Source organism: Rattus norvegicus, chromosome 8 (genome assembly GCF_021556685.1).
Source record: "Rattus norvegicus strain SHRSP/BbbUtx chromosome 8, alternate assembly SHRSP_T2T, whole genome shotgun sequence".
In the NCBI taxonomy this organism is placed as follows: Eukaryota; Metazoa; Chordata; class Mammalia; order Rodentia; family Muridae; genus Rattus; species Rattus norvegicus.
In genome coordinates, this window is record NC_141541.1 from 26,623,908 (window position 1) to 26,646,754 (window position 22,847).

At 53.2% G+C, this 22,847-nt stretch overlaps 2 protein-coding genes across 15 annotated transcripts in view; one reads left to right on the forward strand and one right to left on the reverse strand.

Moving 5' to 3' along the window:
• Dock6 (dedicator of cytokinesis 6) overlaps positions 1–22,847 on the reverse strand; it is a 52,120-nt gene that overhangs the window by 27,280 nt on the left and 1,993 nt on the right. For 5 of the 13 annotated variants that reach the window (XR_015626855.1, XR_015626850.1, XR_015626849.1 and 2 more), the window contains 22 exon segments: positions 19,195–19,282; positions 18,532–18,707; positions 17,406–17,474; positions 17,061–17,190; positions 15,888–16,100; positions 14,665–14,750; positions 13,410–13,476; positions 13,034–13,183; positions 11,054–11,134; positions 10,802–10,955; positions 10,556–10,683; positions 10,358–10,451; positions 9,975–10,137; positions 4,584–4,701; positions 4,427–4,497; positions 4,083–4,221; positions 3,873–3,974; positions 2,874–2,960; positions 2,425–2,656; positions 2,049–2,210; positions 1,308–1,471; positions 562–666 (listed from right to left, as the gene is read on the reverse strand). Coding sequence is in view for 4 of the 13 variants with exons in the window: in NM_001413911.1 (NP_001400840.1) it covers positions 562–666; positions 1,308–1,471; positions 2,049–2,210; positions 2,425–2,656; positions 2,874–2,960; positions 3,873–3,974; positions 4,083–4,221; positions 4,427–4,497; positions 4,584–4,701; positions 9,975–10,137; positions 10,358–10,451; positions 10,556–10,683; positions 10,802–10,955; positions 11,054–11,134; positions 13,034–13,183; positions 13,410–13,476; positions 14,665–14,750; positions 15,888–16,100; positions 17,061–17,190; positions 17,406–17,474; positions 18,532–18,707; positions 19,195–19,282 (2,779 nt within the window). In the remaining 9 variants the exon portion in view is untranslated. 13 annotated transcript variants of the gene reach the window in all.
• On the forward strand, positions 6,763–8,789 carry Angptl8 (angiopoietin-like 8). Of its 2 annotated transcripts, none has more exons than XM_087560015.1 (4): positions 6,763–7,080; positions 7,218–7,379; positions 8,284–8,402; positions 8,502–8,789. In XM_087560015.1, the coding sequence occupies exons 1-3, from the start codon at positions 6,784–6,786 to the stop codon at positions 8,395–8,397; spliced, it is 573 nt and encodes a 190-aa protein (XP_087416141.1). In that variant the 5' UTR covers positions 6,763–6,783; the 3' UTR covers positions 8,398–8,402; positions 8,502–8,789. The 2 variants fall into 2 exon arrangements, with proteins under 2 accessions (XP_087416141.1, NP_001258639.1); NM_001271710.1 differs by having other exon boundaries at positions 8,284–8,393.

Sequence of the window (22,847 nt, forward strand, 5' to 3'; positions counted from 1 at the left end):
GAAGTCCCCTAAAACAGAGATGGGTTAGAGTGGGGACAGCCATGCAGGGCAGTGAAGTTATAGGTTGGTAGATTTACATGTGATTTATATCCATTTATACACTACCTCAGGGTCTTCTGGCTCTGGTGGGGCTAGGTCTATGTTTTTTCTCTCACTGTTTTTTGTTTGTTTGTTAAATCAGGGTCTCACTGTGTAGCCCTGGCTGGCCTCCAACTCACCATGTAGACCAGGCTTGCCTTAAATTTAGGGCTCTGCCTGCCCCTGCCTCCCAAATGCTGGGATTAAAGGTGTGCACCACCACACCTGGCTTCCCTTCTTAATCTTAATTTTACTTCTTGGTGGTGCTGGGGGTAGAACCCAGAACCTCATGTCTGCTGTGGAAGAACTCTGCCACTGAGCCACACCCCAAACCATGCAGAGGCCTGTGTGGCAGCCCCAGACAGTTATGTGGGGTCCTCGCTGTCCCTCAGGCAGCCCCCAGGGATTAGTTCACTGCAGCTGAGGGTGTGGGGGACTCATGCAAAGGCGGTGACACACATGTGAGGTGGGTAGTGAGAGCACCTGTCTGGGGTCAGCCCCACAGTATGGGGGCACCCTCCGCAGCACAGCCTTGCTGCCTCCCGGAGCATAAGCAGAATTCACCCAGGAGTGTGAGCGATCGACGCCCTGAAGACACAGAGAGAAGGGTTGACGCCCTGGGCCAAGCACAGGGAAGGAGGTACAGGAGAGCAGTGTGGACACTGCCCCGAAGCACATATGTGCCATGCACATGCCTGGGCAAGTGCAGTGTGCTTATGCTGTGTATAACTGCCTGGACTACACATGCGTTCAAACCCATGAGGATCTATGCATGGAGAGCATGTACATGTGTAGTCATATATGTGTGTGGGCATGAGGCCCATGCGTATGTACTTCTTTGTGTATGGGCTAAGTGCATACATGTGTGTGCATGGGTTATATGTGTATGTGCAGTGTGCACACATCACTGATTATATACACATAAGCCACACATGCATATACATCTGTGTACATCTGTGCAAGGGACATGTACACACTCCTCCATATTAGTGTGCACAGGCTGCATGTGTGCGTGCACACCTGCTGAATCATGTACACTGTACACTCTGTTGCCTCGTCCCGCCATTCTCTAGTCAGCTGGTCAGTGCAGAACACCTGACGGGCCCTGCAGCTATGAGAGCCTCCATCTGGGCTCCCAGCTGGGACTCCACCTTCTGAGCAGTGACTTCCAGGTGGTCATTCCTACATCGGCACCGAGCCTGCAGCCAGGCCTGTGAGGCTTGCCCTACCTTGCTGGCTAGGATGCGGGACACCTCATCGTCTACAGAGCCGGGGACCACAGCCAGGTCAGGGTTGCTGCTGCTAATGCTCTTAGACCGTGCCAGGTAGAGGCTGGCGGGGCGGCCAGAGCCTCGGGCCAGTGTGGCAGCCTGTACAGTTGCTGGAGGGACCTCTGTGGAGAGAGGGAGCCTGTTAGCTCAACACCTGCTATGACAACACCAGTCCCTTCCCAAAGCGCAGCCCTGGGTGAAGTCAGGAATTGAACATGGCTACTGCTTCATTTGACTTGGGGAAGACTCTGGGACAGAGCCTGGTGTCTGTGTTCACAGCTGTCATCCGTTATGTACAAACAGGAAAAAGCTAACTTTCTCCTCTTCCATTCTGGGGATGAAACCCAGGCCCTGCGCAGGCTCAACCCTTCAGCTTCCAGGAGCTTAGCCCAGCCCAGTTCCTCCCCGACTCCTTTCCGGTCCCTTTCTGCCCCTTCCGCTCATTCTTTCTGGTGCTGGGATTTAAACCCAGTGCCTCAGGCATGCCACTGAGCCAATCCCAATCTAGTGACTGCTCAAAGTCACGGTGTGGAACTTTGAAGAGCAGTGGGCTCTCTGTCCTCACGAGGTGAACGTGAGGTGAATCACCATGAGGTGATTGCTGCCCCATCCCATCCCCTTCGTGCATGTCGTTCTCTGTTCTCAGTGTGCTCTTCTCATAATATTTCCTGTGGCCCAGTGTTCTCCATCAACACTCACCCCCCGGCAGGCCGAGGTCACCGCCAGGAAGGCGAAAGGCATAGTGGACATAGGCAGCCAGCAGTGGGCAGTGACCACGGGAATCTTGGACGGCCTCCAGGTTCCGGTGCACAAGGCTGGCGACATGAGCCATAGCTTCAAAGGCCCCACGACCTAGGTTCACTGTCGGACAGGACAAAGGTCAAGTTCCACAATCCAAGGCCTGTCGGGTCCCCATTCATTTTCCAGAGGAGGGAAGGGAACATAAGGGCTCACAGGTCCATCTAGGATCTTAAAGGACCTGCACTGGGGTCACCTTCATATGGGGAAACTGAGGCGAGAGGACGATGAACTATGGGAAGAAACTCAGGGTTGGGGAGAGACGGCAGCAACTCACCCATCTGGCCACAAATGACCGGTGGCCGCACAACCAAGCGGACAAGCTTGTCTAGGACGTGGTGGGAAAAGGCCACAAGGGGCTCCGGGCTGGCAAGGCGCAGGGCTGCCAGGCTGGCCCGCAGCTCCTGCTCCATGGTGCCCTCGCTCAGCACCGTCTCCTTGAGCCGGAATGGAAAGATCCCTTCCTCTAGAACATGCACCAGGGTGAAGAACTTGTCCAAGTGGGGGTCCTAAGTAGAGAGGAGGGCACGAAGTGAGCAGAAAGCTGGAGGCAGAATGGAGTGTCTCCCCTCCCCTAGTCAGCAGTCTGGGTCAGATGGACTAAAGTCACGTCTAATGGCTGGAGGCCAGACCTTTCCCAGCCAGCTGCAAGTAAGTCTTGCTCAATTCCAGGGTGAGCAGGAGGGGAAGAGGCCAGGGAGCCTGGGTTCTCATCCCACCCCGTACCTGGGGGTGAACAGACGACACAGCTGTGAGCTCCACACTGAACACGCCCTTGTGACCGTCCACCCAGCGCATGCCCGGCAGTGCTACCTGTGGGAGGGAGAGGCACGGTGGACACAGGCTGACCCTCCCCCATGCATCAGGCCACCAAGGCAGGCCGTGGCCATGGCACTAGCCATTGCGACACCATGGCCAGGAGAGGAGCCCGGCCTAAGGGAGCAACGGGGTACCCTCCCTGAATCCATTCCCAGTGGATGAAGGGAGAAGCCTAGGGGTGGAATGGAGACCCACAGAAAACAGAGTATGTTCACAGGGTGATCATTGACCAGGAAAGCAATGGTGTAGAAAGAGCATTAAAAGAAGGAGCTTGGGACCACAGGACTTGTTCATCAGCTGGTAGAAGGGAAAAGGGATGGTAGCAGCCTTGTACTGGGGTAGATGGACAAAATGGCAACAGGAGAGCCAGGCATGGTGGTACCCACCAGTCATCCTAACACTCGGGAGACAGGGCAAGTGTAGGAGGTCAAGGGCATCCTTGACTATACAGAATCCCAGGCCTGCCTGGGCTATGTGTGACCTTGTCAGGATGTTCCAGTGGGTAAAAGCTTACGGCTGACTCTAAGCCAGAACTTGCATGGCAGGCAGAGAGGACGGACCCCACAAAACCCATCTCTGACTTTCACACAGGTCCCATGGCACATGAGGACCACCCCAAAAATAATAAAAGAATAAAATAAAAATAAAATCACAAGGGAAGGAATAGAGAGGCTGGGGGACCATGGTGGAAAGAGAAAGAGAGGAGAGGGATAATCTGGAGTATAGCGACACACGGCATGCAGTAGCCCGCCCACAGACATTCTTGTTGGGGTAGCAGGGGGCACAAGGGACCCACAGGCACCCATTGTGGCCAGTAAGGCTCTCAGGGGCACTGAAGGGAGGTAGGCAAGAGGCTGCTGAGGCCAGAGGGCAATGAAGGCATCAGTTGTGGGTACAGGCACATACATCTGGGGTCAGGACTGAATAGCTGGGGGGAGGCTGGTCCACGGACACGGGCAGGCAGAAGGGGCCAGTCCTCAGGCGGCCATGTTGTAACAGAGGAATCCACTGGGGAAACAAAGAATGGATGAGGTTCAGGTGCGACTGGAGACCTAGGGGACCTGGGGGACCTGGGGGACGGGGCAGGGAGGAAGCTCTGGGGTAACTGTGGCTCACAGTGAAGCCCACAGGTGTCTCCAGGGCTGTTCCTGGCCGGGGCTGGCAGCTAACATGGTAGAAGGTAAAAAAGAGGTGATGGTTCTCGGTCACGCAGGCAGGAAGTCGTAGCTTGAACTCCTCGTAGAATTCAGGAGACCTGGTAAGACAAGGCCACGGGCTGGGGGTCAGCTAGGGATCTTTTACGGGATGACTCTCTGCCTCAACTTACCTCATCTGCACACGGAAACTTAAGCCTCTGCTCTTCCTGCTTATGCTTACCCTCCCTATGCTTGGACACCCTGACCCCCTCGGAGTCTCCAAGGGTCGGCCCATGCCTCCAGAACCCAATCCTGCATGCTCACTTGTTATGATAGACCACTGGTGTGAAGGCCTCTCGGGTGAACTCGCTGCAGCTAGATTTCCCAAAGATGACCTGTGGGGATGGGGACAATGAGGGAGCCACTGGGGAAAACCTATGGCTGCTCCAGGCCCTCCCTCCACCGCAGGGTCCCCACTGACCGGCAAGGCCTGGCTCTGGTCTTCCCCTGCCATGTACTGGATGCGCACGGCCAGGTTACGCACAGAGCCCTGGCGACTGCTGAAATTGAGACTGTGTGGGTACACGAAGAGCAGGTTCCTGGAAGAGGAGGGATTGGAGGCATGGAGGGCCCTTTAGAGGGCTGGGGACACAGTCATCGGAGAGATGGTCGTGAGGCATGTGCACACATGTGAAACAGGGTGGGCTGTGACCTCAGGTGACAAACAGATGTTGGTAGGTGAAGCCTCTGGATGCAGGGAGGGACAAGGCCAGGCTCAGATGGCTTCTGAGGGCCAGAGGTTTTCTGGGTTTCGGTTTTTATTTTCTAATTCAAGGTCATCCTGGTCTACATAGCAAGTTCTAGGGCAGCCAAAGACATGAAGGGAAATCCTATCTCAGAACAAACAAAAGCCAAACAACGAACATTCCAGACAGGGTCTCCTGTTGCCCAGGGCAAATCTGAGTTTGCTGTTTAGCCAAGGATGACTTTAAAGTCTCGATTTCCCGTCTCCACCTCCAAAGTGCTGGGGTGACAGGCATGTCCCACTATTCCTGGCATATCAGGTACTAGGGGTGGAGCTCCCGGCTTTGTGCACACTAGGCAAGCACTCTATCAATCAAGCCCCGGCCAGCCCCGAGGGCGGGAGGTCTACAGTGGTAGCCCAGGGGCTGGAAAGGTGGCTCGGCAGTTAGGGAACTGCTCTTAGAGAGGATCCGAGTTCAGTTCACAGCACCACAGCAGCCTGCTCCAGGGGACCTGATGCCTCTGACCTCTATGGACATCTGTGTTCAATCCTGCCCCCAGACAATAAATAAATAATTAAAACAGTAAATAAACCCTTACAAAAGGTGCTCCTACCAGTAGCCAGGTGGCATGACTGGCCTCCCCAGCCCACACTAGCACGTTGGCCCACTGGTGTTATATATGGCGTCTGTCTTTCAGATACAGAGAGGACCAGAACCTGGGGCTGCAGTCCTGGTGCTGCCTCTTTTCCCTAACTGTAACTGCACAAACCCTAACCCCGTAGGCCTCAGTTGCTCCAGCTGTTTTTTTTTTTTTTTTGGTTCTTTTTTTCGGAGCTGGGGACCGAACCCAGGGCCTTGCGCTTCCTAGGTAAGCGCTCTACCACTGAGCTAAATCCCCAGCCCCGCTCCAGCTGTTTAATGGGAGAATTTGCCCTGCTTTTGAAACACAGTCCCAACAACTGAAAACAACGACAGTCACCACAGAACACGCATGTGGCACCCTCTGGGTGTCAAACTCCATTCCAAACACTGGACTCAAATGACAACTCCACGGCCATTTTCTGTGAATGCTGAGTGCCGGGCAAGCCTCCTACCTCTGAGCTTCACCTCAGCCCTTGTTTTCTCCAAATAAGAGAGGATCTAGTTCTGTAGCCCAGGCTGGCCTTGAATTCATGTTCCTTCTGCCTCAGCCTCCAGAGTGCAATGTTCCAATTACAACTCTTTTGGAGTGCGCATAGTAGGTGTTCAACAAATGCTTAGTACTACACATGGGACCCCTAGGTAGGGAAAATGGGGGTGCCGTACTTGCCCTGAGTCTTCTAGGAAGTTAAATCGAAGCTAGCAGGGATCACAGACTATGCAGGGAGTCAGGCTCAGTGACCTTGGAAGGAGGCGTCAAGTCACTCTCGGTCCCCTCCCCTCAAGGCTATCAGCCACACCCAGTGCCCCTGAAAGTAGCTGTTTGCAGGAAGGAGACACGGAGGGCAGATGACACAGTGTCTGGAGTCCATGTAAATGGGAATCACAAGACCCAAACCTCCGTTGGGCTGGAGCCCCTCGATGGCCCTGTGGGTGGCCCAGCAACACTGGACCTGCTGTGTCGGGTGTGAAGGGAGCCATGGTTCATGGAGGCCGTGTCTGCACTTAGATGGGAAACTGAGGCTCAAGGCGGAGCGCTATAGTCATACAGACCCTGGCGCCGAGATCCCCGTCTGAGCTCACCCACTACCCCCACACACAGCTGGCCCTGAGTTCCAGCAGCGTGATTCCAGCATGGCCTGCTTAGACATCAGCCTGATGCAATGGCTGAGCCTCTGCCAGGCCCTTGTGCAACAGAGGCTGGTTAATCATTGACCAGGGGGGGGTTAACGGCAGCCTGTGGAAATAAAAGGTGGCCACAGCAGCACAGGAGCCATACCCCCGAGACTGTCCACCATGGTTGTGCCTATTCTCTGCCTCCTATGGGCCATAGCAACAGCAGTGCGACCTGCCCCAGTGGCCCCTCTCGGTGGTCCAGAGCCGGCCCAATATGAAGAGTTGACCCTGCTCTTTCACGGGGCCCTACAGCTAGGTCAGGCCCTCAATGGTGTGTACAAAGCCACGGAAGCTCGCCTGACAGAAGCTGGGCGCAACCTGGGCCTTTTTGACCAAGCACTGGAATTTCTGGGAAGAGAGGTCAATCAGGGCCGGGATGCAACACGGGAGCTTCGCACCAGCTTGTCGGAGATTCAGGTGAGTACAAGAGCTGGGGTGTTGCTGGGCAGACAAGAGTCTGAGGAAAAGTTGAGCCCAGAACAAAGGAAAGTGACGTGCTGGGTGAGCAAAGCTGACCTAGTGACCTCACTGAAGCCACACCATCTGTTGAGCAGGCAGAAGAGGACACTTTACACCTTCGAGCAGAAGCCACAGCCCGATCGCTGAGGGAAGTGGCCCGGGCCCAGCATGCTCTGCGGAACAGTGTACGGAGACTACAAGTGCAGCTGAGAGGTGCCTGGCTAGGCCAAGCCCACCAAGAATTTGAGAATTTAAAGGTAAGGGGCTCCCAGGGGCACAACCCTGCTCCCCAGAAGGAAGCCACCACTGAACCCTGGGCTAGAGGACCCTCCAGTTGTATATGTGGTTCCAGCCTCAGTGACCTTCTGGAAGTGACCTTTGCAAGCAAGGGTAAGAACCAGACATGGCGGTGCTCGCCTGTGGTTCTAGAACTCCAGAGGCAGGGGCAGGAGAAAGAGAAGGTTAAAGCCAGCCTTGGCTACAAAGTTAGGCCAGCTGCCTACCTGGTGATATCCTGTCTCAAAAAGAACAGAAAGATAACTGGGCACGGGGGCTACACCCGCAACCCCAGCACTTGGGGATAAAGGGTGGGGTTAGGAGTCCAGGGTGGTTTCTGGCTAGACAGACATCTGAGTTAAGCTTGGGGTACATGAGACCCAGTCTCAGAAGAAGTAAATGAATGAATGCAGGATCAGCAAGGTAGTTCACAGGTACAGGCTGACAAGGCCAATGGCCTGAGACCGAGCCCCAGGCTCCCCAGGGGGGAAGGCAAGAACCTGCTCCCAACAGTTGTCCTGACTTCCAACATTTGTGCTATGGCATGCACACACGCTAGATAAACTTTGAAGTAAAGTAAGAGTAGTGACTGTCATTTCAGAGCAAAGGTGAGTTTCAGAGGCAGAGGGATGGATACAGTAAGTGCTCAATGGATGCTTATTGCTCTGGCTTCTGGTGCCATGAAGAAAGAACCCAATCAGTAGTGTTTGACGTGCATCTACAAACTATACGAAGCAAGTCCTATCTTAGACACACCTTACAAATAGGGAAACTGAGGCAGAGGGTCTTGGACGTTTGCTGGGTCACATGGCAGAGAAACCTGTAGTGGTCAGGAGATGGGAGTGGACCCAGACTTCCCAGCTAAGGTCACTATGCTACCCACAGGATCGAGCCGATAAGCAGAACCACCTCTTGTGGGCTCTCACTGGCCACGTGCAGCGACAGCAGCGTGAGATGGCAGAGCAGCAACAGTGGCTGCGGCAGATCCAGCAGAGGTGAGCCTGGTGGGTTTACTCTGGGGTGGCTAGTGGATGTGGCCTAGGCCCACTGAAGGGCACCTCCACCCAACGCTGGCCTTGACTGAGCTCTGTCTCCCTCCCTAGACTCCACATGGCAGCCCTCCCAGCCTGAGACTACCTGGATGCCACTGAGGACCAGTTGTGCTGCAGGGAACACTGAATGCGCTCCACCGGGCCTATCTATGAGCAGGGCCGACAGAGCTGGCTGCCCATCAGCTAGACTTGGCCGGTGCACCCCGCTTCCTGGCAGAGCAGAGACAGAAGCAAGCAGGCGGGATGGAAGGCAGAAGACAGCCCCGTGGAGAAGGCTGGAGAAGGACATGAGCTCCCTTATGCCCCACACCCCACAATAAAAAAGAGGCAATCTATAAACATAGTGTCCATGCCTGTTTCTGCAAGCACCGGGCATCTTGGGCGGGTGCATAGTCAACATTGCACCTGCCCAGCATGCACAGCCCTGGGTCCCAACTACAGAACCACAGTCACAGACAGAGTGGTGCACATCTGCCATCTCAACATTAGAAAGGCAGAGGCAGGAGGATCAGGAGCTCATGGAGGCAGAGACAGGTGGATCTTAGCCAGCCTTGGCAAGTTCCAGGCTGTGACAGACTTTCTGAGAATAAAAATACTGGGAGCTGGAGAGAAGAAGGCTCTAGTTAAAAGCACACCCTGCTCTTGTAGAGGACCCATATTTGATTCCCATCACTCCTATCTGGTGGCTCACAACCACCTGCAACCTGGGGATCCTAAGCCTCTGGTCTACTCAATACCTCATACAGGTGCATGCACCCTACACAGGTGTGTATACTCACACACAGGTGCATGTACTCACACACAGGTGCATGTACTTACACACAGGTGGGTGTACTCAAACACAGGTGCATGTACTCACACACAGGTGCTTGTACTCAAACACAGGTGCATGTACCCACACACAGGTGGATGTACTCAAACACAGGTGCATGTACTCACACACAGGTGCATGTTGTCACACACAGGTGCATGTGCCCCCACACACAGACACACAGACAATTAAAAATAATAAAAGCCAGGCATGGCAATGCACACCTTTAATCCCAGGTCTTGGCATAGGTAATGAGTCTGAAGCCAGCCTGGTCAACACAGTAAGTTCTAGGACAGCCAGAGCTATATGGTGAGACCCTGTCTCAACAAATAATAATAATGACAGTAAAAGTTAAAGAAAAAAGGAAGGGATCCTGAGAAAATTCAGAGGCAAAGGCATCGCCACCAACTTGGTAATGTGAGTCCCATTCTCAAACCCATACAGTAGAAAACAATTGACGCTGCAAGTTTTCCTCCGACTGCATGCTGTACTTTCCCTCAAATAAAATGAAGAGAGTGATAGGAAGGGTTTTAAGACCAGGCGGACAACGCCTGAGGAGCAGCACAGCACTCAAGACGGCTCTCTGACTTTCATCCACTCTTAGACACACTCATGTGCCTGAGCACCTCCCCACACACGAGAATACACAAGCATAATTGTGCACGTGTGCACGTACAGGATAAATGGGGCCCCACCCAACCCACAGGCTGTACCTGTAACAGGTATGGGGGGCGTAGACCTCACGGGCAGGGAACTCCAGGATCTCCTTGGTGGGCCGTCCCCTGGGGTCAGGGTAGGGCTTGACATGAAGTAACTCAGGGGACAGGCAGAAGTGTAGGTTCTCGGGTGCAGGGGAGATGTCAATCTTGAGCTGAGCTGGGGAGAAAGGACTTGGCTTTTACTTCTGCGGGGGCTCTGCCTGTTTCCTGAAGGCCTCTGCAGGCTGCACCCATCAGGAACTAAAGCCCAGTAGCTGCCCTGTTCCTTCCACTGCCTATCCATGCCCCGGGGTTGGGTCTCCAGTACCCATTATCCTCAGTATGGTTGCTGAATGACTATGTGAGCAACAGCTCTACTTTATAGGACTGCCACACACCAGTCACAGGTCGTAATCGCCTCAGCAGGGAAGATGGTCGCCGCATGTCCGCCAAAAACTTGAAAAGGTCTTCATCACTGAGCCGTTCTGCCTCCTGCCAGATACAGAGTTCCCAAGGTAAGGGGGCTGAAAGTTCCCAAGACAGGAAAAAACCCGTGTTCCTTTCCTCCCAAGGCCTTTGTCCTATACCAAGGTCACCTGTTTAAAAAAGTTGGTGACAGTTAACGTGGCTGGGCGGAAGCTGGAGAAGCTGCAGGCATCATCCCCACTATAGCTTCGATCCTGGGGCCCCCGACGGCGGCGTTCGGCCCAAGTGGGTCTGCGTTCTAGGAGACAACAGCGTGGTGGCGGAGCAGAACAGGAATTAGAGATCAGAGTGCTGATGGCAGAGGGAGGGCGACAGGTGAATGCCAAGGTGAGCCAGCAAGCGGCGCGCGCCCTCACCGCCCTCGGAGTCGGAATCCCGGTCCTGTGGCCCGACGCTGCTCACGATGTTAGCCAGGTGCACCGCTGTCCAGGCGAAGGGCATGCGGTAGCGGCCCAGCCTGGTGCAGAACTGCTCCGCGGCCAGGCGCAGCTTCTCCAGCTTCTCTTTGTTCTGTGGGGAGACGCACACGCCCCCCAGCTCAGAGGCCCTCCCTTGTGTGGCACCCTCAGGACCTGCGCTCCCACCATGTCCCGCCCACTCACACATACCTTCACCGTGTCCGCCTCCTTCATCACCATGTAGGGTTCGCAGCACTCGCTGATGTCCCCCTGCTGCAGCACTTTTTCCAGCTGCAGGGTAGAAGGGCCCAGAGAGGGACTCCTCTAGCTCCCTTTCAGTCTTCTGGACCCTCCTCGACCCACACCTACTTCATTCAAGACTAGGGATGAACCTAGGACTCCTACCTTCTAACAAATCCCCATCACTACCTAGGCGCTTGGCCACACTGACAGTTGGCATGGCTCCCAAGGTCCTCAGGATTGATTCCCGTATTCTGCCAGCAGCTCCACTTTCTGATGTGTCTCAGCCTCTTCCCTGCAGCCCACTGTAAGCCGTTCATGTTTTCTCTACATTCCCATCTCTCCCCCTCTGTGCATGTGTGTGTGTGTGTCTGTCTGCTTGTCTGTCGGTCTCTGTCTGTCTCTCTCTCTCTTTTTTTTTTCTTTTCTTTTTCTTTCTTTTTTTTTTTTTTTTTTTTTTTTTTTGACAGGCTTTCACTACCTAGGTCTGGCTGTTGTGGAACTCTCTACACAGACCAGGCCTGCCTTAAAGTCACAGATATCCACCTGCCTCTGCCTTCTCAGTGTTGGGACTGAAGGTGTATGCCACTACACCAGCTCTTTTTCTCTGTAACAGATTTTATTTTTGTTTTTAATTGTGCATGTGTAAGCACAGTGCCCATGGTGGCCAGAAGAGGGCACTGGATCCTCCCAGCATGGGTGCTGGAAGTTGAACACAGGGTGATTTCAACTGCTAAGGCCAGTTTCTACTTTCCTCCCTCACCACCCCCTCACCGTTCACGTCTTGTTTTGAGGCATGTCCACACTGTGTAGTCCTCCCACCTGGCCTCAGACTGGCTTTGTAAGACGGGGAAGGCCTCAACCCACTAAGTTTGGCCCGCCTGCCTCTGCTTCCCAAGTGTATGTGCAACCACTGCCTGGTCTCTTTTTCTTTCTTATACTGGGAGTGGGGCCTCCGAAACGCTGGCTAAGCACTTTACCCAGCCACACGCCCAGGCCCTTACTGGAGGATTCTAGGAAGGTCCTCTACTGCCGGGTCACACTGGGCTCCATTTTTGTTTTGAAACTGAGTCTCACAGGACTCAGACTTTGTTCTGCTTTTTGTCAGTCTGATACCAGCCAGGGATATCTGGAAAGAGGATTCTTCTACTGGAGAAAACACCTCTCTTCAACTGGGCCTATAATCTCATCTGTGAGGCATTTCTTGACTGAATGAAGTGGGAGGCATCACTGTGGGTGGTGTCGTCCTGGGCTGTGTAAGAAGGCAGGTTGGCACAGCCGGCAGCAACACTGCCTGCCCCACAGCCTCTGCCTCAGGCTTGGCTCCAGGTGTGTAACCTGACTTCCCTTCATGGAGTACAACCTGAGAGGTGTAACCTGAAGTGCATTCCTTTCTCCCCACGGTGTTCCTCTGAGCAGCAGAAGCTGTAGCCTCCCTGGCAGCTAAGCTGAGATGCCTTTGGCCATGGCACATGTTATGTTTCTGTCAGTTCACACTAAAGCCATGACCCTGCACCCCAGGGCCGGAACTCCAGTCATGAACACCTTAGGAGTTGTGGAACCCCAAGCAACTGTTCTGTGCCTCAGTTTCCCCACCTATAAAATGATGACCACTGCAACCTTCAGGTTGAGGAGCTAGACTTCAAGGACCTTTCCCTTTTGGGACAGGATCTGATTCAGCTGCTCAGTACAGCAGGCTGGCCTGAGAGTACTTGAGCTGTTCCATTGTTGAAACCTAACTTGACTGAAGAAATCCCAGAATGCACCAGTTCACCTTTCCTACCCCATCCACAGAGGAAGACTCAACTGTTCCTGCTTGCTTTTAAGACAAAGTTTCTATAAGCAGCCCAAGCAACCTCAAACTCACAATCCCCCTGCCTCAGCCTTCAAGTGCTATCCCACTGAACTCTGGCTCTGATCATCACCCCTTTGCAGGGCCCCAGTAGGCACCTTGACAACCAGGAAGATGTCAGGAGAGGGGTAGGTCACGGAGAAGATGGCAGAGCGCGCCAAGGTGGAGATGGCCGGGTGGGTGCCATGGGCCCGGAGCAGCCCCTTAACGGAGTCCGAGTTTAGGTCAAAGTAGAAGTTTTCTGAAATCTGGGGATATGAGAGGCAGCTAGCTGAGAGACACTGCTTCATAGCCACCCCACCAAGGAATAAGAGAGAAAGACTGAAGAGGAGGAGGGGGAGGGAGAGAGAGGAGGGAGAGGGAGGAGGGAGGAGGGAGAGGGAGGGATGACTGAAAAAGAGATAGGGAAGGAGGGAGGAGGGAGTGAGAAGAAAGGAGGAGGAGGAAAAGAGGAAGAGGAGGAGGAGCACCTACCTTTTTCTTCTCCCGCACATCATATAGGGCCAAGGTGCCAAAGATGGGCTCGATTTCAATCTCAAACCTACGGGAAATGGGGGCCAGCTCTTGAGAGCTGTTAGTCACACACTCTGTGCCTGCCTGCTTCTTTCTTTTCTCTCTTTCTCTCTCTTTCTTTCTCTCTTTCTTTCTTTCTTTCTTTCTTTCTTTCTTTCTTTCTTTCTTTCTTTCTTTCTTTCTTTCATTTCTTTCCCCTTTGGGACAGGGTCTGATTTAGCCCAGGCTGGCTTCTAGCTCCCTTTGTACCCAAGAATGACCTTAAATTCCCAATTCTGCTGCTCTGACTCTCAAGTGCTGGATCACACCCTGTCTCCACAGTGCTGTGGATGGACCCAGGGCTTCGTGCATGCAACATTCTATCACCGAAATGGTGGAATTCTGAACTACACCCTGGCCCCCACTGTTTTAGGCAGCCCCAGGCCTATACTAACTTATATCTTCCCCCTCCTGTCAGATGAGTGTAGGAGGGAAACTGAGGCACAGAACAACATGGGAATCCTGCTTGAGAGCATAACACTTGTAAAACTCAAGAGTCTGTCTCTGGTCTGCCCACCCTCCTGCTGAGACACAGGGTGGATGGAAGGGCGGAGCCTGGCTCCCACCCAGCCAGTCCAAGGCTCATCAGCGTCAGCCCAAAGAGCGTGGGAATGGAACTGAACAGGAAGTGCACTCAGAGCCTGGCCTGGCCCCTCCTGGACCCCATTTCTGTCTGGATCAGAGCAGGAAACAGAACTCCATTCCAGCCCTCAGTCCCAGAAGCTGGGAAAGCTATGCGCTCACGTAGTCGCTCAGCAAATGCTCACAGGACACAGGACCACGAGTGGATCGCAGACTTGGAGGAGGTCTTGGGACCCAGAGAAGCACAGGCACAGCTTGGAGGACCAGACTATTAGTGAGCGGGCTGGCTGAGTGAGTGTGTGTGAGTGAGTGAGTGAGTGTGTGTGAGTGTGTGTGAGTGAGTGTGTGTGAGTGAGTGAGTGTGTGTGAGTGAGTGTATGTGAGTGAGTGAGTGTGTGTGAGTGTGTGTGAGTGAGTGTGTGTGAGTGAGTGAGTGTGTGTGAGTGTGAGTGTGTGTGTGTGTGTGTGTGTGTCGGGGTCAGCATGTGCTGAAGCAGAGGCAGCATATGTAGGCACCTTTGCCTATTGACAGGGGAAGGAAAAGCCCATGGTGCCCTCACAGTAGGGAAACACACAGGGCTACCCTCTGACTCACTTGAGTGACAGACATTTCACCAGGATCCTCTGCCCGAAGTGCTCTCGGGGTGGCTCCGGGTGGCTGCAGCGTTCTACAGCTTCATCCTGCAAGGCGGGTGGGGGGCTCTGGGATGTATCCTTCAGGGAGGCTCTAGGATGCCCAGCCCAAGATGGGCTGCACCCAACCCCAGCTCCAGTCCCACTCCCCAAGCCTGGTGGAGCTTCACTCAATGACTTGCTGCTGAGCCTTTCTGTATGTTATCTCTGCCTGGAATGTCTTCTCCGCCCAGCTCAGCTACAATCCTGGTATCAGCCATATAGCTTTGCTGGTTCAATCACTCATATACAGTAAGTGCCAACAGATTTGTTTGGATAAATATCAGCATTTAAGGAAAGCACTCACTAAAGGCTGGCTGGACAAACATGTACACAAAGCCTCTGATTTTTAGCAGTTAGGTCTCCAAGTGTGTGACTTTGCGAGGATTTATGGGTGTGTAACCAAGCAGCCACACTTCACTTCAGGACAGTTTCTATACAACACACGAGACGGTCCACACCTGTATAAGAGAGGTTTTCCACCTCACGGTTTTCTTTTCTTCCTTCCTTCCTTCCTTGCTTCCTTCCTTTCTTTTCTCTCTCTCTCTCTCTCTCTCTCTCTCTCTCTCTCTCTCTCTTTCTTTCTTTTTTCAGAGACAGTTTCATGTAGTTCTGGTTGGCCTTAAACTCACTATAGAGCCAGGGCTGACTTTGAACGTCTGATCCTTTTACCTCCTAAGTGCTGGGACGATAAGCATGAGGCACTGTGCAAGCGTGAATGCATTTCTGACTTATGTACTTTGAACTTCAAATACATTTATAGGGGAATAACTTCATAGCCGAGGAATATCTCCATTCACTACATACCCAGTAAATAGTGACTAAATAAATATACATGTATACAGCCAGCACTCAATAAATGGTTAAACAAAACATAAGAGTATGCATTAGACAAATGCAGAGACAGGGAGGCAGGTATGGTAGGTGGTCAGCACGCTGGCTGATTCAGTGGAGAAGTAGATAGTAGGTGTAGTGGGTATAAGGCTGGAGAACTGTAGAGAAAAGCATTTGGTGCTCAATAAGTGGAGGTCAGACAAACGAGGATCCACAAAGTGTCACTAGCTGAAGATGGGTATACAGGAAGCAGCCAATAAACGATGGCTGGATTCTGGTCTGGGGACAGTGAGCTAGCCAAAGAGCACCCACCTCATCAGGTGCCGGGTACAAGGTGAGCAGGGCGGGGGCCCGGTGCTGCCTCCTGAGGGCTTCATTGCGCCGGTCCACGTCCTCAGGGGCTGCCCGCTCAAGCAGTGTGGGCAGTAGGGAGTCTGCAGCCAGGTTCCTCAGGCTGAAGACGCCTGAGGCTCCACTGCTTCGAGGGGTGTCCTCTGGGGAGCCAGAACAGTGCTGGGAGTCATCCTACAGGAGAGAATGTGCAAGTACTGAGCACCAACTGCATGCACCTGTTCTCCTGAGTGTGTTCACGTACACATCTAGTCTATATGGACAGAAGCTGAGGGGCAAGCCAGGTGGGGGTCACCACTACAGGGGCCATCTGGGGGCCCGGCTGGCCTCTCCAGAAACTTCTGGAGTACTTCTATGTAGAGAGCTCTTTACCTCTGCTATAGGAGGCTACCCCATCTCACAGGAGACTCTCCTCTGGCCAATCAGAACACATCTAATAATGTCTCTGTCTTTAGGCTAAGCTAAAAATGGCCACACTGTCCAGCCCCAAGGATTAGCTCCCAGTAAGGTCCCTGGGCTGGACCAATCAGCCTTCTCTGAGACTCTGTTCGCCGCCGTTGCCAGGGAAGATCCAAGTGTGCGGCTAACCTAGGACCTCCTACAGTCAACTCTGCTCACAGCCCTGACTCAAATCCAGTTCAGCTCTGTGACTGAGTCTCTGCCCTGTCTACCAGCCTCAGTTTCTTCCCCTCCTGTATCTCGTTTCCTTCTCTATTCTTTATCTCCCTTCCTGGCCCCTACCCCAGCTGAGGATAAAATCTGTGCCTAGCATCCGCACAAACACTTTCCCACTGAGCTAAAGCCACACGTCCCGAAATACATCCTACAGCAACAAAGGAATTCACACTAGTAATAACCAGTGGTTATTGGTATACAGTAAGTGTTCAGTAAATGCCGACTATGAAAATATAAGCATTAGTAGCTTTGCTGTGCCTCAGTTTCTCTGTGAAGAGGAATAATGACTGTGGCCCCACTCACAGGATGAAAGGAGAACAATCAGACAGCCATCAGTATACACTAAGCACTCAGTAAATGTGCACTATTGTGACGCTTTCCACTCCTGAATGGAGCTTACTTCACTCACTGGGATCAAGGCTGACCTTCAGTGACCCCCGTCACTCAGCGGCCCCTTACCACATCCTCGGGACCTGTCCTCTCATCCCCAGGGGTATCCTGCTCGAAGACCTGGCAGGTGAGGCCTTTCTGCCGCTCTCGCTGTGTCTCTGTAGTGATGGGACTGTATGCTGTACTCAGGTGCTGGTACCTAGCAGGAAGTGGGGCGGGGCTAAGCAGGAGGTGGGGCTAAGCAGGGGGTGGAGCTGGGGACTCAGGAATGATGAACCGCCCCCTTTTACCTTTGTCTAAAGATGCCCAACTGCTCGCAAAAGGGATAGTGGGTGGATAAACAGAGGAACAAACCACAAATAGTGCAGCCCTTCCACCCTCCTTCTCCCCTGAGCTGCTCTGGGTAAGACCCACCTTCTGCGTACAATGACCCAGTCCTCTGAGTACATCTCCACCGCAGCCCTCACCTGGGCGTCCAACTTTCTACAGCAAAATACAAGCAGGGTAAACAGAGGCAGGGTGAACATTTCCAAAGGCCTAGGAGAAAAGGACTATAGCTACCAGAGCTCAGGACGCTGAGGCAGGAGGATTTCTGTGAGTTACAGACCAGGCTGGGACACAGTGTGAGACTGAGGAGGAAGCTTGGTAGCTGGCTTCATGTATCCCACGGCCTGGGTTCCCGTCTCAGCACTGCATAAACCAGGAGGCCACACACTGTCATCCCAGGGGTGGGGAACCGGATGTTCAGGACTTAGTCTGGGCTATATGAGACTCTGCCTCAAAACACAAAACCAAGAGGCTGCAGACACGGATCAGCGGTCAAGAGCACTGGCTGCTCCTACAGAGGACCCAGGTTCAGTCCCCAGCATCAACATGGTGGCTCACAACCACTGGCAACTCCAGGTACTTGGGTGATACACAGAATTACAGCAGGTGGAACACCCATCCGTGTGAAATAAAATAAATCTTTAAAAAGTGGAAAGCTGTCGCTGGAGAGATAGGAGGCCAGTGGTGTGGTCGCCACGCAGGCATGAAGACCACCTTTCAGACCTCCGCACCTGCCAAGCAGGTGGGCATGGTGGCCCACGCCGATCCCAAACTCAGAAAGCAGAAGCGGGGAACCCCTACGGCAAGCCAGCTAGCAAGGCTAGCCAACTTGGCGAGCTCTGGGTTCAAGTGAGAGGCTCTGCCTCAATATATTAGGAAAAACAAGAAAGAGGAAAATCCCTGAAGGTGACCTTTGTTCTCTGTCCAGGTGCGTGCATGAACCTGCACACCTATCGACTGAACACATACAAATACATACACACACACATACACACACGCACACGCAGTATACACACAAGGCACACACACACACTACAAACATACATCCACAAACAATAACAAAGATACTTTTAATCAAAGATGCAGAAATGAAGGCTCAGAGAGGGACAGTGATTTGCCCAAGGCCACACAGGTGTCTAGAGCCTGAAGGTGAACCTGGGAATATGAGACTCTGGGAGAGGGAGTGGGGTTTGTGTGTGTGTGCAGAACGCACCCATCCTCTGGCACCCCAGATTCTGTGGTCCGGCATTCTCGGGGTTGCTTCAGTAGTTCTAGGTCATCAGCTGGAAACTCTATCATGTCCCTGAGGGGACCGGGCTCTACTTCAGGTGGCCGGCTCAGAAGCACATCCTCAAAGTCCAGGGGTTCAATGACCTCCGTCAGAGGGACCTGATTGGAGTACAGTGGCCATGGTGCCCCGGTGAGGGGTTGGACATACGCTCCCAGCTGACATTAGCCTGCAGTGGGGGTGGTGGGAGCCTCCGAGGCTGTGGAGGGTCTATGGGAGTCGGTGAACTCAGACTTTCCACAGCAGGCTGGCTAGGGGCCTGCCGCCTCCCTCCAAGGACTCCAGGAAGGAAATCACACCCTCGTGTCTGGAAAGACTCTAAGGGTAAAAGGAATGGCTGGGATAGTTCCTGAGGCCCCACCCCTTCCCCCTGAGGCAGGAAGTCTCTTCCAGCCACCAGCCTGGAGCCCCATCTGGGTGGTCCAGGAAGCTGGTGTCACCCCCTGACCACCCTTGGAACATACACACACCCCTGCATCTGTACAGATGTGTGAAGGACACAAGGACCCCCTCCTCCCTGGCCACTGGTCCTAGCAGCGTCAGAGCAGCGTGTACCCCTCGACTGTCAGCCACTGCACAGGGACTCACCCCCAGAGAACTACTGGAGCGTCGGCTGGAGTGGGGCGAGCCGCTGCGTTCCCGGGACACCTGCTTCCGGACCTCAGCAGCCACAGTCCTGGGAAGACAGGAGGGGGTGTGGGAAACAAGGAAACTCAGAATGGTGTGGTGGGGGAATGAGGGTAGTTTTATTTGTAGGAGAGACCTCCAGTGATGAAAGGAAAAATAAAAACAAGGGCTTAAAAACAAAAAGAAAAAAAAAACAATAAAAGAGGCGTGTGAGATGGCTCCCAGGTATAAAGCACTGCCCTGACCCCTGAGCACGAACACCCCAGACTCACACGGCAGAGAGAGAGAAAACTGAGTTCCCAAAGGGGTCCCCTTACTTTGGGTCACACACACACACACACACACACACACACACACACACACACAAATGTAAACAGACTAAGAACAACAGTGAGCTGGGTGTAGTGCTGTGGCAGTGGGCTGACCCTAAGTTCCATGGACAGTACCGCACAACTAAACAAACAGGTGATACAGGATGCAGGCCCCTCTGCACTCCCAATCTGTCCCTACACCAAACACAGGGAAATATCACTGTGCCAGGCCCGAGGGAGTGACAGGTTCCTCCCCCACTGTCTCCTTCCTAGACCCATCAAGGTCCAGAGGGACACATGCTCCCCCCATATTTCATGGCTTCTCCACGCACACCAATCCAGCACCCCCAGGTCTGGCACAATGCTCCTGCCTCCCAGCCTCAGTTTACCCACTCACAGCTGCCCTGACCTCAGAGGGGTCAGGGGAGACCAGAGGACCTCCCTACTGACATTCAGTAAGCATTCTATAAGTGTGGGTTCTCGGGGAGTCTAGGATGAGGACGCTAATGAGGCGGTGGTTCTAGCTGTTCAATAGGCTACTTTGTTTTGCAGTGCTGAGGATGACCTCTGGCCTCCTGTGGCTGAGGTACACCCCCTCACTGGAGGATTCACGGCAGGGGCTCCAGCACAAGCTGCACCTCAACCCTGCCCTCCAACCCCTAACTTCAGCCTTTCACCTCAAGAACCTTCGGGGAAACATGCAGACAGTGGCTTGTGGAAGAGAAACTGCCTTGGTTCACACCAGCTTCTAGGGAGCTGCTCCCTCCAGGGACAGCTGAGGGTGGGAGAGGGCTCCTCTGTGGCACAGGATGGAACCCCAGCCTTCCCCATGGACTGACCAACCCACATGAGCTGAACTGGAAAGGCACCCTGACGCTGTGTGCTTTTGGACAGGTAGGACATCTTTTGTGGGCCTGAGTAACTCTTTTCTCAGTAAGTTTCTGGGGTGCTAGGGACCCCTCCTCACACTTACTAATCAAGAGCTGTGACGAGCCACCCCAGTCCTAGTCTGTCTTAAAAATCAAACAGCCAAAAACCTGAATTTGGGGTCCCACTGTGACACCCCCCCCACATGTGTGTCATTGCATGCCCCTTCCACATGCAAAATAAACCAGTTGTTGTTTCTGGAGGGTAGCACCAGTCACGTGCTTGCTTTGCATGCCTGAAGCCCCTGGTTTACAGGAGCAAAACCAAAACCAAGGAAAAGACAATTGACAAGAGTTGTTTTCCTCCTCCCACGACTGGGAATCAAACTCAGGATGTCAGACTTGGTGGCAAGCCCCTCACCTGCTGGGCCCTCACTGACCCTAGCAACACAAGTAAACTTAGATTTGTTGTTTATTTTATGTGGTTGAGCGCTGTGCCTGCGTGGATGTACGGGCGCCATGTGTATGCCTGGTGCCCTTGGAGCTTGGAAGAGCGAAGGATGTGCGATCTGCTGGAACTGGAGTTATGGATGATTGTGAGACAACCTGTGGGTGCTGGGAACCGAACCTGGGTCAGCTTACCTTAGCCCGAGCCAGCTCTCCAGCCACAGTAAATTAAAGTGAAAGTGAAGGTTCTGTGCTCAGATTCAAACCTCCAAGCAGACTCCCCTGAAGCCTGAGGCACTCAGAGCCGGTGGGTTAATTATTTATTTATTTTTTTTTTGGTTCTTTTTTTCGGAGCTGGGGACCGAACCCAGGGCCTTGCGCTTCCTAGGTAAGTGCTCTACCACTGAGCTAAATCCCCAGCCCCGGGTTAATTATTTTTTAAAAGATGCCAGGACAGAGCCAGGATGTGGCCCCAGCCCAGCTGTTCTCTTTGGCTGTAGAAAATGCTAGGGAGCGTGGGACACTGCTATTGGCCTTGGAAAACTGACGGATCTGCAACCCCAGTCACGGGAGATGCTGAGTACGCGTTCTGAATTCCTACAGTGGCCTTGTGCCCCATTACTAGGGAGTAACTGGGTAGAAGTGCATCCAATGTGTGTGTGTGTGTGTGTGTGTGTGTGTGTGTGTGTGTGTGTGTGTGTGTGTGTGAAGATGTGTATGTGCAGATGGAGGTCAGAGGTCGACTCGGGAACCATCCATCTTACTGTCTGAGACTGGCCTGGGGCTCTCCACCAGGACACGCTGCCGGTCATCGAGTTCCCAGAAGCTACCATTCCCCATCCTCAAGCTCCCGGCAGCCACCATTCTCCAGCCTCTGCTGCCGGAAGTCCCCATTCTCCATCCTCCCAGAGCCCCAGGGTTACTGCTAGTCCTAGCTGGCTTATACTCTGGTGTCAGGTACTAAACTCTGGGCCTCATGCTTGTAAGGCTGTTACTGACTTTGTTATCTTGCTAACCCCCAAACATCTTTTGAGAGGGGGTCTTGTACAGTCTAGGCTGGCCCAACTTTCACTATGTAACCCAGGCTGGGCTTGCGTTCACAACCCTCCTCCTTCACATGGCTTACATGCTAGAATAACAGGCACGCACCATTATGCTGATATTTCTCCCCCAGATGTGGCCTGATAGACGACACCTCCCCACAGGGGGTTCTGTGTAGTCCTGGCCATCCTGGAACGTGATCTTTAGACCAGGCTGACCTCAGATTTAGAGATCCACCTGCCTCTGCCTCCCCAGTGTTGGGATTAAAGGCATACACCACCATTGCTGGCAGAAGACATTTTTAAGAACAGAGATGGTCTGCAAAATGGCTCAGCAGGTAAGGGCATTCACCACCAAGTGTGATAACCTGGCTCTGACCTCTGCAAAGGGGGAAGAAAGCATCACCCTCAAGTTGACCTCCGACCTCTCACCTGCGCTGTGATACTGTGTACACACACATCATGTGATAATAAGTGTATTTCTTAACAGAGGCAACACACTGAGTTGAATTGACTGGGTTTCCACAGATCAGGTGGCAAGTGCAACAAGAGATACTGTAGCAACTGTGGAGCTCATCCCACCAGGCATGTGTACACACACATCATGTGATAATAAGTGTATTTCTTAACAGAGGCAACACACTGAGTTGAATTGACTGGGTTTCCACAGATCAGGTGGCAAGTGCAACAAGAGATACTGTAGCAACTGTGGAGCTCATCCCACCAGGCAAGGTTAACCCGGCCTATGGTTATAATGGGCAGGATGTCAAGCCAGAACCTGGGGCTGGAGAGCGGTTAAGAGCACTGACTGCTCTTCCAGAGGTCCTGAGTTCAAATCCCAGCAACCACATGGTGGCTCACAACCATCTGTAATGGGATCAATGCCCTCTTCTGGAGTGTCTGAAGTCAGCCACAGTACTCACATATAATAAATAATTCATTAAAAAAAA

Excerpts from the sequence above, each read along its gene's own strand:
- Angptl8 (NM_001271710.1), top strand. The coding sequence starts at position 6,784 with ATGGTTGTGCCTATTCTCTGCCTCCTATGGGCCATAGCAACAGCAGTG. Across the intron at positions 7,380-8,283 it reads AAGAATTTGAGAATTTAAAG|GATCGAGCCGATAAGCAGAA; the intron begins GTAAGGGGCTCC and ends TGCTACCCACAG. Across the intron at positions 8,394-8,501 it reads CTGCGGCAGATCCAGCAGAG|ACTCCACATGGCAGCCCTCC; the intron begins GTGAGCCTGGTG and ends CTCCCTCCCTAG.